The sequence below is a fragment of the Arachis ipaensis genome, chromosome B5, assembly GCF_059453495.1.
Source record: "Arachis ipaensis isolate K30076 ecotype BB chromosome B5, ASM5945349v1, whole genome shotgun sequence".
NCBI lineage: Eukaryota > Viridiplantae > Streptophyta > Magnoliopsida > Fabales > Fabaceae > Arachis > Arachis ipaensis.
In genome coordinates this window covers 151,905,214-151,923,922 of record NC_142440.1, presented here as the reverse complement: position 1 = coordinate 151,923,922, position 18,709 = coordinate 151,905,214, and the positions used below count along the sequence as shown (strand labels likewise).

At 34.9% G+C, this 18,709-nt stretch overlaps 1 protein-coding gene and 1 pseudogene across 1 annotated transcript; one reads left to right on the top strand and one right to left on the bottom strand.

The window, feature by feature from the left end:
• Window positions 1-3,705: 3,705 nt before the first annotated feature.
• LOC107644518 (uncharacterized) lies at window positions 3,706-15,940 on the top strand. Its single transcript, XM_016348386.3, has 25 exons — window positions 3,706-3,848; window positions 4,485-4,608; window positions 4,702-4,764; window positions 5,102-5,203; window positions 5,298-5,463; window positions 6,186-6,284; window positions 7,414-7,560; window positions 7,932-7,971; window positions 8,180-8,237; window positions 8,415-8,497; window positions 9,333-9,431; window positions 9,559-9,674; window positions 9,755-9,873; window positions 10,051-10,121; window positions 10,688-10,793; window positions 11,659-11,798; window positions 11,925-12,083; window positions 12,162-12,265; window positions 12,351-12,526; window positions 12,930-13,119; window positions 13,517-13,616; window positions 14,009-14,177; window positions 14,868-14,950; window positions 15,046-15,122; window positions 15,509-15,940. Exons 1-25 carry the CDS (start codon window positions 3,783-3,785, stop codon window positions 15,678-15,680), a joined length of 2,829 nt encoding a protein of 942 aa, XP_016203872.1. The 5' UTR covers window positions 3,706-3,782; the 3' UTR covers window positions 15,681-15,940.
• A 794-nt stretch (window positions 15,941-16,734) lies between these two features.
• On the bottom strand, window positions 16,735-17,400 carry LOC148566239 (uncharacterized; annotated as a pseudogene).
• Between the last annotated feature and the right edge of the window lie 1,309 nt (window positions 17,401-18,709).

Below are 18,709 nucleotides of genomic sequence, written 5' to 3'. Positions count from 1 at the left end.
TTTTAAGTCTTGTAGCTCATGGCGATCTTGAGTTAGAACAACTAGATATGAAGACATCGTTCTTACACGGTGATTTAGAGGACGAAATTTACATGTATCAACCTGAGGGTTTCAAGGTTGAGGGTAAAGAAGGTCAAGTTTGTCGCTTGAGAAAGTTGCTTTATGGATTAAAACAATCTCCTCGGCAGTGGTACATGTGATTTGATTTCTTTATTTTAAAACAAGGTTTCTTTAGAAGTAACTATGATTGTTGTGTATACATTCGTAAGCTTCCTAGAGGTAATTATATCTATCTTTTATTGTATGTGGATGAGATGCTCATTACTTCCAAGAGTAAGGTGGAGATAGATAAGTTAAAGTTTCAACTTGGTGAAGAGTTTGAAACAAAAGATTTGGGTGCTACGAGAAAAATTTTAGGCATGGAAATTAGAAGAGAGAGATCAAGTCGAAAATTGTTCCTAAGTCAAAAAAACTACATTGAACGGGTTATCGAAAGGTTTGGGATGAAAAATGCTAAGTCGGTGGTGACTCCATTGGCTCCACATTTTAGGCTCTCAGGTAAACAATCTCCTACAACAGCAGAAGATAAGGCTTACATGGACAATGTACCTTACGCAAGTGCTGTAGGCAGCCTAATGTACGCTATAGCATGCACATGCCTAGACATTTCACAAGCAGTCAGTGTTGTTAGCAGGTTTATGACAAACCCAGAAAAGACACACTGAAAAGCAGTCAAGTGGATATTAAGATACTTGAAGGGTACCATTGGCATAGGTTTATGCTTTGGTGGTAAATCATCATGTCAAATTAGCAGTTTTGTTGATTCTGATTATGCTGGTGATCTAGACCGACGATGATCTACAACTAGTTATGTATATAAAATATATGGTGCTCCGGTTAGTTGACGATCGATGTTACAAGATACAGTGACACTATCTACTACAGAGGCTGAGTACATGACAATAGCAGAAGGGGTGAAGGAGGCATTGTGGTTAAGGAGTCTTCTAGATGATTTGAGTCTTAAGCAAGATTGTGTGAATCTTAGTTATGATAGTCAAAGTGCGATTCATTTGGCTAAAATCAGGTTCATCATGCTCGTACTAAGCATATTGATATTAGGTATCACTTTGTGCGTGATGTTATAGAGAAAGGTGACATTTCTCTCGTGAAGGTACACACAAATGAAAACCCATCAAACATGTTGACTAAAGTAGTGTTGGGAAACAAATTCTAGCATTGCTTGGATTTGCTCAACATTATTCCATGTTAAGTATTGCATGGCGAATAAAGGAACTACGTTTCGTTTGATCCTAGTAAAGGGTATGTAGGCAGTCATTGTTAAGATGATGCAACCGGATACGACTACTACAATTTGTTCGTTTAAAATTTGAATCAGTTTTTTAAATTGTGCCTGAGGTAGAGAATTGTGAGAATAAAAGAAGGCTAAGAGCAAACTTAGGGAGTAAAATAAGGTTTGCAAAGAATTTTAATAGGAGAGAACTTATAGGGAGTTTTCATAGAAGGATTTTATTCTTGTTCATTGAAATTATAACATAGATGATACTATATATATATTTTTTATAACATTGTAATTGAAACATCATTAAAAAATAAGAAAGAAAATTAATTCACATCATATTATATAGAGTAATCACATCATATTTTCTCATATTGGCTTGGTTATAGTTAGTGCATTATTGTGGACAGTGTTCAATTTCATATTACTTTGTGTCTATTAGAAGTCCAGATTCCGCTGTAGACTCAACAAAACACAAGTCAAGAAGCACACACACAATCACAGAAATACATATCACAGAGAAGTATGCGCAAACAAGTATGATGCATGTTTGTTCTATGTAGGCCATGAGTTCGTGTGTCGATTTACATCCCACAACCTGACATTACCTGAGAACAAGTCCCAGATATGACTTTCCATTGCGTACTGTACCTGCATATGTGTCGATATGGTTAAGAACACCATCAGTACGTGACCACCAGGCACCAGCAATCGTCGCAAAACTAGACGCCATAATATACGCATAATGGAAAACAGAAATCAACAGTGGGCGTCCCCCAGTTCAATAATAAATCATTACGTGAGTTTTTTCGATTTCGACAATCAATCAGTACGTGGATTTTTCCGAATTCAACAATCAATTAGTACTTGTACTAGTAGGGCTGGCAATGGGTAGGGTCAAACCCTAACCCTACCCGCATGTTAAAAATTTCATTAAAACTCTACCCTACCCTACCCGTACCCTAAATTCTAAATCCTACCCTACCCTACCCTACCCTATCCGCAGAAATATTAATTTTTTCAAAGTAAATATAAAATTCAATCATTCCAAATTTCATACATATTAATAATAAAAAAAAAAACTAATGCTCTAAATTACTAAGTTAACTAACTAGTTTAGTGATTACTTATGTATTACAAGTCATTACATAAAAGAGGTTGTGGGTTCAACTCTCACTTCTTTCTCTATATTTAATTTTTATAAAACATGTGTTATATATGGGGGCAGGTAGGGTAGGATAGGGTACACCCTAAACCCGTACCCTATCCTATCCGCAGGCATATCCGGACCAAGCTCTACCCTACCCGCAGTGGGTCGGGTAGCCTACCCTATCTGAATGGGTTGGGCCGGATTGAATACATGCGGATAGAGTATATATTGCCAGCCCTATGTACTGGAATATATATTTTTTTCATTATTTAAAACTCTTCTTTATCTTTCACCTCTTTCAATGTCTTACATACTCTTATGTCTTCTCTCGTACTTTTTTTTTATATGTTTTATGAAGAGGATTCAAAGATTCTAAGATTAGGTTGGTCTTTATAAAGTTTTTAAGAAAGATTATTGTTTACCATTTTCAGTCATATTATAATTTTTATTATAACATTACTTGAGAAAATTTTCAGCCATGTGATGATGAAATTTTTAATTAATGTCTTATGTGCATTAGGCTAAGCTTGGTGCATTATACAATATAGTCTTTAAAATACTTTTTATATGAATAATGCACTAAATTTGAAATTAGGTTCCCCTAAATGTATGATGAACTGGCTATTTGTTTATCTAACTTTGTGCAGCATAGCTATGTCCTTTCAATTAAGAGGGTAAAAAAATATTCAAGTATTTATTTATTTTTGTTAAAGTCAAGATAGTAAAGTTAGAAATATAGTTTGAGTGTTTATTTGAAATAGAGGAGAGAGATGAGAGTTCAATAGCAGATTTCAAACTCAAATCAAATAGGCAAATAATTAACTACTAAACTATAGGCTTAACAACAAGAGTCTTAAAATATTTGCCTATAACCTTGGGATATTTTTATATATCTCTAGAATTTTGTAACCATTCATTTTTTATTTTTGTTTTTATTTTTTTAAATATTGTACATTATCTACTTTTATAAATTATTCATCTTTGAACACAAAAAAGGTTTGGTCCTTGTGTCTGGGCTTAATAAATTATAGATCGTAGATCTAATCATAATTTACTAATTATCTGATTATTTATTTTGTGGATCTTCTATTTTTGGTCTGAAATTAATCCTATTACGGGAAATTTAAAAAGTTTAACTTAATCTTAACGAGTCGGGCCGGCCCATTACTGAAGTATCTACAAATTTGGGCCCTATGAACCCACAACCGAACCAAGATCCAGATATGGATCCGATCCTGATTGAACCGGGTTCAGAGATTCAGTAGTCCAGAGACAGTGACACTGGTTTTCCGTCTTCAAAATCGCGTGGGTTTCTCAGAGATACGATACGCGAAAATGGAAATTGGCGGATTCAGCGTCAAGCGTCAATGGCAGCTCCAACTCGCTCTCTCTGCTCTTCTCGTAACCATCTCTATTCTCAACTCACCGATTTTATGTTACTTGCTTCTTTTTTTTATTTTTTTGATTTCGGTTCATGTGATTGAAAAGGAAATCAAAATTGAAGTGATTATTATTATTATTTTCGAATACTTGAGCAAAAATATCGACACGGAATCTTAGAGATGTTCACGGTTAAGTATGATCATTTCAATTTAACTGTTGACTGAGCTGAGCTAATTGTGCGGCATTCTTAATGTGTGTGTTCATTGTTGAATTAACGTTCTTGATGATGAATTTTAACTAATGAATAATGATAAATTTCCGTTTTTTTTATTTATTTATTGATATTGATTATTATCCATTTATCTAGCATTGGTGCTTACATTCAGCTTTATTTGTAGTACCCTTGATCCTTCTGCATCATGATGATGATGATTATTATTATTATTGATTTATTATTTTTGGTGATTTCATCACATATGATGATTATTGTTTTATTCTTCATTCACATTTCTAGTGCATGTGCTTATATTCACCAATCACCGTCCCTTTTCATGTGTTCGTGATTTTTGTTAGACATTCACCACCTTTATGTTTGCTGTGGCTTGCTATTTTTTTTCGCTTTTCATTTTCTTTCTTTTTTTTGGTATTTTTCAGTTCTTAGCAGTTAGTTCACCTGGATTTTCATATGAAACTCGGAAAAGTGGCAGATCATCTGTGTTCTCACTATTTAACCTCAAAGAAAAGAGCCGATTTTGGAGTGAGAATGTTATACATAGTGGTATGTCTTGATATGTTATTTGAATGACTGCGTCAATATTCATTCTCTGTGGTTTTGGTTTCTTTTGATTGTCTAAATATGTTGGTTCTTCAGATTTTGACGATTTGACGTCTTCAAGCCCTGACAAAGCAAGCGCATTGAACTACACGATTGCTGGTACATGTTTCATGACTCTTAAAACTAGCTTTGTATCTTTGATATTGTGCTTTTCTATTTTTCCTTTTTTTCCTCTGGGTTAACTGACCTTGGTATACTTTTAAAATATTTCTTGTATCTTGTAAATATTTGTTATATCCTAAACAAGTTTGCGGTATGCTCCTTGTTGAATTCTTTCTACATTACTATCTGGATTTGGAGAATTCTGTTATCTGTCCTCCATGTTTGTTGTAATTTCCTTCTCTTCTTATGAGTAATTTTCTTCTTTCATATAAAAAGGCACCTAAAATAGTAATCATAATTATTAGTATTGTTTTCAATTTTTGTTGCATTTCAGGTAATATTGCAAACTATCTAAAGCTTCAGGAAGTTGATGCCATCCACCTTCCGGTTCCTGTGAATTTTATATTTATAGGATTTGAAGGGAAGGGACACCAAGGTACATACTTGGAAGACTGATGAATCATTTGTACTGTTATGTCAATTTATTGGTATTGTGGATTTTGGAGAGTTTTTCTTTTTATGTCCTACAGAATTCAAGCTTCTCCCAGAAGAAATTGAGCGCTGGTTTACAAAAATTGATCACATCTTTGAACATACACGGATTCGACATGAAGAAGTGCTGACCCCATTTTACAAAACCAGTATAAATAAAATGCAATTGCACCACCTTCCTCTTGTCAGTCACATAAATTACAAGTAATGCTTTCTATCTAAACCTCTAATTGAAAAAAAATAAAACATTTCATTTTGCTTCCAATCTGTCTCTTCTTAAATATAAAAATGATTTATGTTATTCTTTTCCATTGATAAATTTGCTAGACTACTATGGCAGCATTTGATCAATATAACCAATCCCACCTAATGGAACAATGCTTAGTTTTTGTTGTAGTATGTTCATCTAAAGTGTACGCCTTAACATAAACTTTTATGGCTAAATTTAATTTCTTAGTATCTAGAGGTGTTTATCTCTTTTTGTAATCACTGTGGTATTGCCTGGTCACATAGTCTTCCTCATCTAGGTGGGAGAAGGCTTTGGTTGTCTCCTTTCTATGTATAGAGGAGTTTGTGGGAAATAGATTGATTTGGTTGTCTTCCTCATTCTGTAGCGTATCTTTGATTTGTATATATCTTTTTAACAATTGAGTTGATAAGCAGAGTGAAGAGAATTAATAGAAGGAGGACAAAGTGTTATTCTAAATGAACTCTAACTAAGTGAGGTTACTGACTCAAGTTTTTTACCAGCCCTTTGCAAATCCATAAGAGAAACTCTATTAAAGTGACTTTTTCCTTTGGCTTTTTCTTTGGGTGTTGAACCTATATAATGTTGCTCGTGCAAAGTAGATCTGATATTGTGAGTTTCCTTGTAGTGAGAAAATGTGTACTATTTCTTGCTTTTGATGGTGGACATTTTGGTGCAGCTTTTCTGTCCATGCTATTGAAATGGGAGAGAAGGTCACTTCTATATTGGAGCGTGCCATAAACGTTTTCGGTCGCAAAGTTGATCCAGCTGGCAGTGGGTAAATTATGTTTAATATTTTATTTGTTTAGATAAGAACTTATAAGTCCTCTTTGAACATTTATGCTTATCACTACAAGCTCTCTTTCCTTTTTGATTAATGAATCCTTTCATATTTTCCATTCTCCAGCATCATTTCTCGTTTCTTGATGACATATGGTGTTGAAGTTTATTAACCCTATTAGTTTTATTATGGGTTGCGCATCCTAGATTGCACTACTTTCACTTCATTGTTGGTGCAGTGATCGATACTGATTTCTAAAATTCTAGAAGTATACGAGAGACTAGAGTGAAGGAAGAGAGAGAGGTAGCTCAAAGATGGGAGGATGCTGGCTCCCAATGCTTGAATGGAGATGGAGTGCGTGCAATTGCTGCTTGGAGTTAAGTATTGCGAATAAAACGGGGAAGGAGGTTGAAGTGCTAGTGGGAAATGAGAACAAAAAATTCATTTATGTCTAAAAGAAAGTTGAATAAAAAAAAAACTTAATCTAGGACCTTGACTCTAATCAAAATGCATAGTTTGGGATCAGAAAAGAAGAAAAAATTAGCATAGGGTAATTATGGGGTTAAAAAAAATTGATTTCTAAATGTATACAAAGATTGTTAATTGAAAAAATTCGGAGCAACATAAGAAAGAGGAATACGTGTGTGTGATTCATTCAAAGATTTTTAATACTTCGTTAGCAAATCATAACATACCCACCGACACCTTGCCTCATGTTTGTTTTCTAATGTTCAATGTCATTCTTGTAATCCCTCACATACCAAACCTCTCAAGATCCAAGTAACTATCTATCAAACAACTTGGTATATCTTGCACTCAAGCAAAGTCCAAATACTGCACTTCATCAAGTGGGCAAGCAAGATGACCAGCCAATCGTGAGAAACATAAGAAAGTGACTTCTACTGCACTAGCTCATAGTTTTTACGGGAAAATCTTAACCTAGTTGGAAATGAGATTTTAAATGAATATATGATTCATGAAAAGGATCTCCTAAACTTGCAAATAGGTCTTCAATTCCAACAGTTTCTTTGTTTCTTCTCTTTATGCTTGACAACACAATGTGACTTCTTTTGTTTTGTTTTTATACATGGCTTGGTTTCTTATTCTTTCAAATCCTCTTTTGCAGGGATAATGGTGGTGTTTTGCAAGTAGATTTAGACATGATAGATGGCCTTTTTGCTAGCCTTGTTGAATACCTTCAACTTGAAAATGCATATAATATTTTCATTCTGAATCCTAAGCGTGATGGGAAGACACCCAAATATGGGTATAGGTAATGAACTGATGGTACTTGTCAAATGTTGTTATTCACTATATATCTATCTTGTAGTATGGATATAATTCTAAGTTTTAAATGGATTACTTATACAAGATATTTAGCATGTGAGGATATGGTCGATGCAGTATGCTCTGGCCAATGGAAGTTAATTTCATTTGCATTCTTCATTCCATTTTTTTGTTGCTAAATGCATTGTGTTTGCTCCAGAATTGTTTCTCCCTTGTACAAGAAGAGTCCGTGCTGTTAGATTTGTTCAATGTACATTAATAATTGTTCGTCATTTTAGGCCTTTGTTTTGGGTTGTGGATGCGCATGTTTATATTATCTGACTAGCTTGATTTTTGTTCATTTACAAAATATTTCAGGAGAGGTTTATCACAGCCCGAAATAAACTTGCTACAAGAGGTATATGGAACTTACTTTCTTTTCTCCGTAGAACTAACTTCCTGGATGTAATGTTATTGCTCCTTTTGAAAAATGGATCCATATTATGATTGGCATTCCTTTGCAGTGTTTCTGGAAAATTTTCTTGCAAAAGTTGTGATTGACAATGATTTCCGTTTGTTCTAATTATGTTGTTAGAGCCAGCACTAATAGCTTCCATATCATGCAGAATAAGAGTTTGCAAACGAAAATCCTTCAGTCAGAAGGCATTCCCGAGAATATTCTTGGTATGAAATTTCTCCAACCTGAAGCTTTTCAAACACAACCCTAAAAATCATCATCAACATTGTTACATATTTCTACATCTTTTCCTAAAGGAAACTATCTTAATGAATGCAATGCTTCTTAACATTTTAACTCTTTATTCTCTGGACCCCTCATTCAGTAGAGAAATTGTTTTGCAGCTCTTAGTAAGATTCAGCGACCATTATACGCAAAGCACCCAATGACGAAATTTGCATGGACAAGAACTGAGGACACTGATATTGTTAGTATTTCTCTCCTCTTTATGGCATCAGTGCTTATGTTGTGTCTTAGATGCATTAATATCTACGGTGATGCATAGAATTCATCAGTGTTGCTCTGCACCATAAGTGCTCTGCCAATCTTTACATGATTCAATGAGCTTGTGAAAAAGGTAGATTTTACTAGGAAGAGAATAGAAATGGAGAGAAGGTTACAATTACAAATGATGATAAGGCATCCTCAAAAAGAAAGAAAATGTTAACAAACTAAATGATGCCAATTGAATACTATTAAACTGGCTGAGTGGAGCTCCACATTGTATGTCAGAGCAAATTGATGCACCATAGAACTAGTTGATACTGCTGACTTACCTACACAGTGATTTACCTAGTTTATTGGACTATCTTGCCACAGAATTCCCAATATTATGCTGGGGAACTTTCATTTTTTCTTGTAAAGTAGCTTGCAAGTGGTTGGGTGGGTACCCAAAATCTTAAGCAGAACCTATTGCACTATTTTTAAGCCAAATATTTGGGAAGACCCATATACTTTCTACGAATATGAGACTACTCGATTTACTGCAGGTTTTGCCATTTGTCTGGGGGAATCATGCCCTGGATAAAGGAAAGAGGCATGCTTGATTATCAACCTAGTAATACTCCACTGTATCCCCTCTTTTCTCTATAATGGTGTATCTCTATTCCAAAAAGATGTGTTTGTAGAAACCAAAAGAAGACTTGCTTTTCAATCATAGTTGTTTGCTCTCCTTTGTTTCTGGTTTGGTGCCTTTTCTTGATTTCATGGAAGAGGTAGTGTTCATTTTTGTTGGTTTGTTGTTTTGTGACAACCTAATGCAGGCAGAATGGTATAATATTTGGTTGGATGTGCTAAATAATGTTGGAAGCTTGTATCAAGGGAGAGATGCAGCTGGTATCATTGAAGTCAAAACATTACAGGTATCTGCTCATTGGATATGTTTCCAAACAAAATATTTAAGGAATCTAGAGTTAATTACAGATTTTCCCCTCTCTTCTACACGTTTCTTACCTGAACATTTTTTATATCGTTTTTTTTTTGTTCAAGTTTCTAAAAGGGAAGGATCAAGACCAGAAGATCCGTTATGAAAGAGTATTAAAATCTGGGGACTTTAGTGGCCTTCAAGCAGAATGTCTCACAGACACTTGGATTGGAAAGGACAGGTGCAAGTTCTGTCACATCACACCATTCTAAGTTTTCTTTCTTTCTTTCTTTCTGTTTACAGTATTCATGTTTGTATCAGATGGGCATTTATTGACTTAAGTGCAGGTCCCTTTTCATGGGGACCTGCTGTTGGTGGAGAAGGTGTGCGTACAGAAGCAAGTTTACCAAATGTGGACAAGACAATTGGTGCAACTTCAGGTATTAAATTTATGAGAAAAGAGAATGTATAAAAGACGATGAGAAATCCTTGGAGATACAAAAGATATGGTTAACACCTAGCTAAGTTGTATCTTGTTTATTTGATTCATCTTGCATGGTTATCATGCCTTTAATAATGTATTACTGTTTTGACAGTTTTCTCTTTGCTGATTGCAGAAATTTCAGAAGCAGAAGCTGAAGACCGGTTGCAAGATGCTATTCAGGAAAAATTTGCTGTATTTGGTGATGTATGTGCATATATTGGCTGACAACAGTTTGCATATTCCATTTTGTGCTTCTAAGAACAGGTTTTCAGTAAGTTGTTGCAATACCAGATTGTAATCATTTAGCAGATCAGAATCCTTCCTCATGAACCCTAACTATTAAGGGGGAAAAAGTATAGCACTATGTAGTTGTTGTGGGAGCTGTTGCTTTCTTTGTTTGGCAATTAAGAGGGCTCGATGAAATACAATTTTGTGGCTCAATAAATAATTGATATATGCTAAAAAAATTGTTAACATAATGTGTAAACAGTTTTACTATAGACATAATACATGATAGGGCTCACTGGCACCATTGGATCCATGTAGCCGATCCCATATAGTGGATATAGGCTTTATTGTTTTTTTGTTTGTAAAGTTTAGTCATACCGATATTTATTGAAGTTTACAGGGATCTTTTGCAGTGTTTGGAATTTAATTAGGAAGTGGAGAGGAATGTGCCTGAATACTTGTTTAAGAAAAGTCCCTTCTTACGCTACTCATTTTTCTTGTTGGAGTTTCAAAGTGGGTCATTGTTGTTTTCAATGCTGCAGAAAGAGCACCAGGCCATTGATATTCTTCTAGCTGAGATTGATATATATGAGCTTTTCGCATTTAAACATTGCAAAGGAAGGAAAGTTAAACTTGCTCTTTGCGAAGGTAACCTCATTATTTAGTATGTTCTGTCTTGGTAGCTTTTGGACCTTGTTTTCTGGATTCAGCTCAATTTGTTTAATGCCTTTTCTCCCTCACTTTTATTTACTTTTTTGGTACAATGCCCTGTTTTATTTCTGTTAAAAAAATGTTTTCATGCCAGTTGAAACTTGTTTTTCCAATAGGTTAGCTAACCTATCAGCATAGCATTATTTCGCATTGGCATTTGAGCTAAAACATGTGTAATGCTGGATGAGGGTTCAAAATTGGCGTGGGACATGGACTAATCTTGAAACATATAGGACACAGCATAGATAGACTACATTTTATGTAAAAAAAATAAATAAAATAATGAAATGCAAATTTTTATTGAAATTTAAAATATAAATACAAATCCAAACATGAGCACATATGTTTTAAATATAACAATCACTACCTGATAACTCCTAGTATAAATTTTAAGGAACAAAAGAAAAGAAATGAAATGGGACTTTAATATTTCACAATTATATCAGTATATTCCACCTACATTAATGTAATAACTCAAAGAATAATAGTAAAGATCTGTAATATAGATTAGGATCATTGTATAGATGCCTGAGGACTATCCAACATGACACATGACTGGTGCCATTATGTCCATCATGTGGAAGTTTCTGTGCTTCCTGCCATATGGGATTTTCTTATCAAGTCTTTCCTTGATTTTTGCGAAGTACATTTTTGTTCTCTTTATTTCTTTTTGTTTTAACTATCAAATCCTGCACATTTGCATCTCAGTGCTTAAAAAAATTCCATATCCACAGGAATTTTATTGCAGTTTTAGTTTTAAAAAATATATATATTTTAAAATATTGAGGTATGGCCATTTCAGAACTAGATGAGAGAATGCGGGATTTGAGAAATGAGCTACAGTCATTTGAAGGTGAAGAATATGATGAAAATCATAAGCAAAAGGCCATGGAAGCATTAAAGAGGATGGAGAGCTGGAATTTATTTAGTGACACACAGGAGGTAAGCCAAATGTGTTAATTTACTGGATTCTTCTAATTAATTTTAAGCCTGCCATATTAGTTGGTAGTTTGAAAGTCTGGTTATACCACAATTTTTAGCTTTATTGTTGGTGTTGCCCCTGTGCAGGAGTTCCACAATTACACTGTTGCACGTGATACTTTCCTTGCACATCTTGGTGCGACACTCTGGGGGTCTATGAGACATATCATATCACCTTCTATTGCAGATGGTGCCTTCCATTATTATGAGAAGATATCCTTTCAATTATTTTTCATAACACAGGAGGTAAGATGCCTGGCTAATCATTTGAGTAGGTTTGCAAATAATAAAATATTTATGTTTGCATTGCAATTATATTTGCAGAAAGTTAGACACATTAAATATCTCCCTGTGGATTTGAAGTCTATAATGGAGGGATTTTCCTCATTGCTGGTTCCATCTCAGAAACCAATTTTCAGTCAGCAAATGTATGATACATGTTTAATTCCCTGTTGTTTGACTTCTGGTTTTTCTTCTTTCTTACTTTTCTACTGACATAGCTAAGGTTATCAGGTTAGCATTATCAGATGACCCTGCTTTAGCAATGGCCTTCTCAGTAGCACGACGAGCAGCTGCGGTCCCTCTATTGCTTGTCAATGGAACCTATCGAAAGACAGTTCGAACCTATCTTGATTCTGCCATTCTTCAGTATCAGTTACAAAGGCTGAATGAACATGGTTCTCTTAAAGGTACATCTTATGTCCTCAAATTCTCATTTGTTTTAGACTTCGGTTTATAGGTACGTGGAAAAAGAATAGGTTTTGCAATCATTTCGAATTTGAAAGAAAACCATAAGCAAAATTATTTATCCGATTGCCTGTTATATATTATAGTCTGACAGAAAATGATAGAGTATTTAAATTTGTTATTTTTATGGTTACCTTGAGCAAGCCAATAAGGTGATAAGCATTGACATAGGTTTCGACATTTAGCCTGTGTAGGAACTGCCTTTGGTCATTAGACATAGTTTGTTACATGAGATCTTTTAGATCCCTGCATTTTAAAATCGATTCGAGAATTAAAAAATGTTGTCTCTCTTTTGTTGCTTGATATTCTGGGAAGTCAGTAAGATAATAAATTAGGATGATGCAGGTGGGCATGCACATTCCAGGTCCACACTGGAGGTCCCAGTCTTTTGGTTCATTTACAATGAACCGCTATTACTGGACAAGCATTTTCAGGCAACATCACTTTCTGACATGATTATCGTCGTCCAATCAGAACAGTCTTCCTGGGAAAGCCATCTACATTGTAATGGGCACTCACTTCTACTTAATTTAAGGTAAGATTCAGAAACATTCCCCGTTCTTTTCAAAGTGGCTTATGTGCCAGGCCTTTAAAGCAGTTATAAACTTATTATCAAATTAGCTCTAGGGGACATTGTATTGATGATGGATCTAAAGAACTCAGGATGTTGGTGGATGTTAATTATCTCCATCATAGGCTTCAAATTTTCAATTTTAAGGGGAAGGGAAAGAAGTGAACTTCTCGGTAAAATTTTATTTGTCTAAAGTCATACAATGTTACAATATTATTCAAATATCACTTGGCTGATGATGGGCATCAACAATTTTGAACCCTATTTTCAATAATTCTGATAAGATTCTTTTTTATTGAACCAAAGCCTTTATCAAATAATTATGTATTTCTTATTATTTAATTGTTTATCTCGAATAAAGAGAGCCTGTAAAAGCTGCTGTGGCTGCTACTGCTGAGCACCTTGCGGGATTGCTTCCCCTCCATCTTGTTTATAGTCAGACCCACGAGAGTGCAACTGAGGTACAATTTTTATGTCTAACCTCTTTCTATATGTAGTGTTTTTAAGTCAAGCAATCCAGATACCTGCCATTTGTTTAGGGATTTCAATTCTTGTGCAGAAACTGTAGGTAGCCATACATGTCTACTTTTGGTCATACATTAGCCTTTTAAAATGACAAAAAGAAAATGACATTCACATATGAAATGGATGCGTAGTAAGCTGGCCAACTTTTTCAGTTTTTTTCGAACCATATGCTTAATGCCTTAGTTGACTACGTATATTTTTATTTTTAGAGACTTTGCATTCTGTGTTTCCCTGTCCAGGTTCCTAGAATAGTTAATGTGCTAAATGTACTGCATTATCTGGCCTAATTGAATTACTGTGTCTTAAGATTTATTTCTGAATATGACAGGACTGGATATGGTCAGTAGGATGCAACCCTTTCTCCATTACATCACAAGGATGGCACATTTCACAGTTCCAGTCTGATTCAATTGCTCGGAGTTATATCATCACAACTCTTGAAGAATCAATACAACTAGTTAATTCAGCTATTCACCTTCTAATGGTGGAGCGTACTAGTATCCTTTCTGTTGAGTAGGGTGGCTGTTAATGACACAAATTTCATTTTCGTGAAGACATTTATGACTTAATTCTTGGAATGTGCCCCATCCACTATTTCTATCATATCTTTCCTCTCTAAATAGTTATTCTTTTTGTCAATAACATACAAAAACCAGATATTTATCAGGCATAACAGAGTTATATAAGCTTGTCTGAAAATAGTTGTTTTAAGGGGCAATTTTTCAGCCTTGAGTTATGTTTTTTCTGCAATATGCCACTGATTAATGTACAATTTTTCTTGGTCCATCCACCCGAAAGTTTAAGCTCATGTGATGATTGGTTCTTTAGCAGACATGATATGAAAGCATTCTGTGACCAAATGATTGTGGCACTAATCTCCGGCCTTCTAAGGTGATTGTTGGATAAGACTCTGTAGACCACTCATTCATCTGAGAGTGTATTACCTTCTCTGGTTGAGTAATATTTTTCTTTGCATTAAAGCATAATGGGTTATTCTTTCAGATTGATTTCTTTATTATCAGATAGTATTTGTGGGTGCTTAAGATTAATGAATAAGGTGTTTGTTATTGAGTAAAATAATGGGAATCCAATCCTGTAGGTTTTTTATCTTATGAATATTGTACTGCTTTTGTTTTTGTTGTGATATGAGATGAATAATCTGTTCATGGATACTTAACCAAATACAGCCAAAAAAACTTTCACATTTTTCCAGTCCCAGGAGCATGAGCTTGTAAATAAGTACAACTATATTGTTAGTCTTTGGAAAAGGGTGAGTACTAGTAATTTGTAGCTTCTATCAAATTTATAATAATCTTATGCTTAAACAGTTGATGCCGTTAAATGGGTTATATTGTGTCTTTTCAGTTATCGACTGTAACTGGGGAATTGCGTTATGGTGATGCGTTGAGGCTGCTAATCACCTTGGAGGATGCATCCAAAAGGTTAGGAACCTAAACCATTCTGCAACATGCATTTTTATAATTCAATGAAGTTATTGGTTCCTTTGTGGTTCTTGGTTAATTTTAATGGGATGTATTTGACCGTTGTAGATCAGTAGTCCCTATTACATTGGTGTCCCTTTTTTTTCTTCTCTATATTATCATTCATATATAGTAGCACAGAAGTTTATTCCCAGCGTGTAGAGGAGTGGAAGCAAAACTGTATTCTATTTTGTTCTTCATTGAATGAGCTTGCCCATTTGTGTTCCCATGTCGGCCTCTTCAATGAAGAGACTGCACTCTTATTATTTTTCTGTCTCTATCAAAGGCAATTTAAATTTCAATTTTCCTGTATATCTGGTTCATTTTGTCTTAACAATATCCCTCAGGTTTGTTGAACAAGTTGATGCAACTCTTGCTCTTCTCCATCCAATTAACTGCACAAAAGAGAGAAAAGTACACATGGTCTTCGATATGACGACAATCCCTGCGTTCTTGATCGTTCTAGGGTGCCTTTATATGGTATTGAGGCCAAGGCGACCAAAACCAAAGATTAATTAAGGTTTCAAGATACTATAATGAATTTTGATTATAGCAGGTTACTAACAAGAGTACAAGGCTTTGTGGAAAGATATATCTTTGGACCGGAAAGGATTTTTTTTTACTATGTCTTTTTGATAGAAGTACATAATCTTTTCTATTTGGGGTTACATAGACGTACATAATTTTGTAGTTTGATTGTAAAATTTTCTGCTATGAGAATGATGCCGCAGCAATTTGTAAGTTTATTTAAACTTTAGTTTAGCTAGCACTTTGATGCAGTACTTTTTTTTTCCTGTCTTAATGTTAAGCTCTATAAAACTCTAATTTATTAGTTTCTTTCAGCACATTATTCTCACCTATCTTATGTTAATATAAGGGGAAAACTTGAAAAAAAGTGGGGTCGTCATAAGATTGGTGGTTTTTTTTCCTTTTTGGTCATTATACTTTGTTTTAAGAATAGTTGTCTAATGATCTTTTTGCTGAAGGAAAATGCTGTTTTATTATGCAATGTTTGGTTTGAAGCACATGCAATGTAATGTGGTTATGTGCTAAGCTGCTAGGCATATGCAAGTTTCAATCATAGTTTTAGTTATTCCAAGGTGTCAAAGTGCAGTGAATCGTTTTGACTTTTGAATTTCCTAATCACGTATTGGGAAAAACGATGATGGTGTTGAGCAAAGATTAATCAAAATATTATGCAAGCAAAGAACTATTCAGAATCAAATAGTCTACAAGATCGATGAAGCTTTAGTCATCCTTACTACGGTTAAGAGAGCATCTGTTTTTTTCAGAAATGGATCCTCCCTATTTTTTTTAACGAATAAATGATCATTTGTACCTATGATAGATGAAAACGCTGATATTTGTACCTATGATATCTTGAAACTAAAGTTATACCCATAATAGATGCCTTTCGTGTGACAAAAATGTCCTGACTTGGATCTGAGCTTGGTTCGTGGGAATCCGATCCTAGGTGACACTCCCTCCCTTATCTTTAACCTCTCTCTCTTTCACTCTCACACACACACTCTCTCTCTCTTCACTCTCCAATATCCACTCTGACCCCTTCTTCCTAAACACTCCGCTCCCTCTCGGAGGCGACATTGCCGTCACAGGCGTGACGGCGCTTCCTCGACGGGGATCTGTTGTTGTTGTTGTTCCCTCCCTGATGCTTCTTTTGCTAGTTACTTCTCTCTTCTCCGTAACTGTGGTAGCGGTGGAGAAGCTTCCGCTGATGCTGCATAGTTCTTCTGAAAGCTGAGACACTACCTCTGAGACTTCACCTTCTTTTTTGTTGATGATAATGGGGTTTGGAATGGGATGTGGGTTCTTTGATTCGATTTTGTCATCAGGGTTTTGAAGAGGAGGCAGAAGGGTGTCCGATTCTGGCTTCAAAATTAGAACTTGATTTCGTTTGGCAATGGGTGTTTCTGATATGACCTCTTTCACAAACTCTTCCTCCAACACTGGTGGTGGTTGCAGCTGTGGTATTTGTTGGTTAAGGTTTGAGTTGGGGAGAGAGGGTGTAAGGTATTGTTGGGGGGTTTGATTATTTTGGTGATATGGATTTTGATTTTGGGTCTGGGATTTGCTGATCTACTGTTAAATTCAACCTTTTTCTTGTTCCAATTATCAGAATTTGCGCCGCCGCTAGAATTCCTAAACCCACCGTTCCGCCTCGGCTCGTCAGAAACCCTAGAGGAACCCCACCTCGAATTGGAGGAATCATCACCACCATCGGAGCTTCTGTTGGCGCGGTCACCGCCGTAGTTCCTGAAGCCGCCGCCAAGACGGTTGCTGTCACGGTCGAGCTCCTCGGCAATGCGCTGGCACGGAACGGTGGGGAGCACGATGGGATTTTAGTAGTCGGTTTTGGCGGCAGTGAACTCAGCAAGGGAAAAGGTCTGGCCTTTCTTCTTCTTGGGTACTGGGGAGTGGAGAGAGAGAGAGAGTGGGAGTGAGAGAGAGGAGGGTTGAAGATAAGGGAGGAAGTGCCACTTAGGATCGGATTCCTACAAACCAAGTTCAGATCTAAGTCAGGGCACTTTTGTCACACGAAGGGCATCTATCATAGATATAACTTTAGTTTCAGGCTATCATAGGTCTAAATGTTAGTGTTTTCATCTATCATGGATACAAATGATCATTTATTCTTTTTTTTAACACTTGAAAATATAAAGTGTAATTTTTCATCTTTAATTTTATAAGTGGGATCAAAAATAAATAAAAAAAAGAGAACAATAAAAGATGAAATTAAGCACTGGACACCATCTATTTTTATTTTTTTCATTAGATAGGATCTACTTCTATTTTTTTCTTGCATTTTTCCACTTTGTTTGTAGTACATAGATAGATAGATAGATAGATAGATTGATTGTCAACCACTGGATTTATAGAATTTAATTTTGTTAAAGAAACGTGAAAAACATAATTTAATTTTAAATTTTTAACATATAATTTAATAGCCAAATTTCACTTGCAACACCGACTTCATATGTTAATCACTTTTATGTTTTTACTTATAAGACTTTTGGTTTTTACGTTAATTAAGAATAGGTGGAGACTTACTTATTGTAATTATTTTCATGTGAAATTGATAGTTAACAAATATTAGATAAAAATTTAGTCAAATTTATTAAATTATTTAACGATTTTTACTGTCAACTTTACATAAAAATAACTATAAGTAAATTTCTACCTTTTGAATAATATATGCACCAAAACTGTGCAACTTGTTATTACACTGAACATAGAACACAACAAAGACAGATTTAACGTTGATAAGAAAAAAAATTGATGAATATGATAAAGTTTTTGTTTTCTACATTAGTAATGATAGCATTATAACTATAGTGATATTAATGCTAACCAACTTGGATTGGTTTAGCCGTTTAGTCGTTAGTTTATTAATATGCTCATATAAATATCAAGAATTCGAATCCTGTTTTGTGCATGTAGTAATTTATTGGCTATTGACAAACTCTTAAATAAAACTCAGATCCATGACAAATTAATTTTTGTGTTAGATTAGAGGATACCGTGAAAAA

Coding starts and splice junctions, on each gene's coding strand:
- LOC107644518 (XM_016348386.3), top strand. CDS start 3,783: ATGGAAATTGGCGGATTCAGCGTCAAGCGTCAATGGCAGCTCCAACTC. Junction 5,464..6,185: donor GTCAGTCACATAAATTACAA/GTAATGCTTTCT, acceptor ATTTTGGTGCAG/CTTTTCTGTCCATGCTATTG. Junction 10,122..10,687: donor AATTTGCTGTATTTGGTGAT/GTATGTGCATAT, acceptor TCAATGCTGCAG/AAAGAGCACCAGGCCATTGA.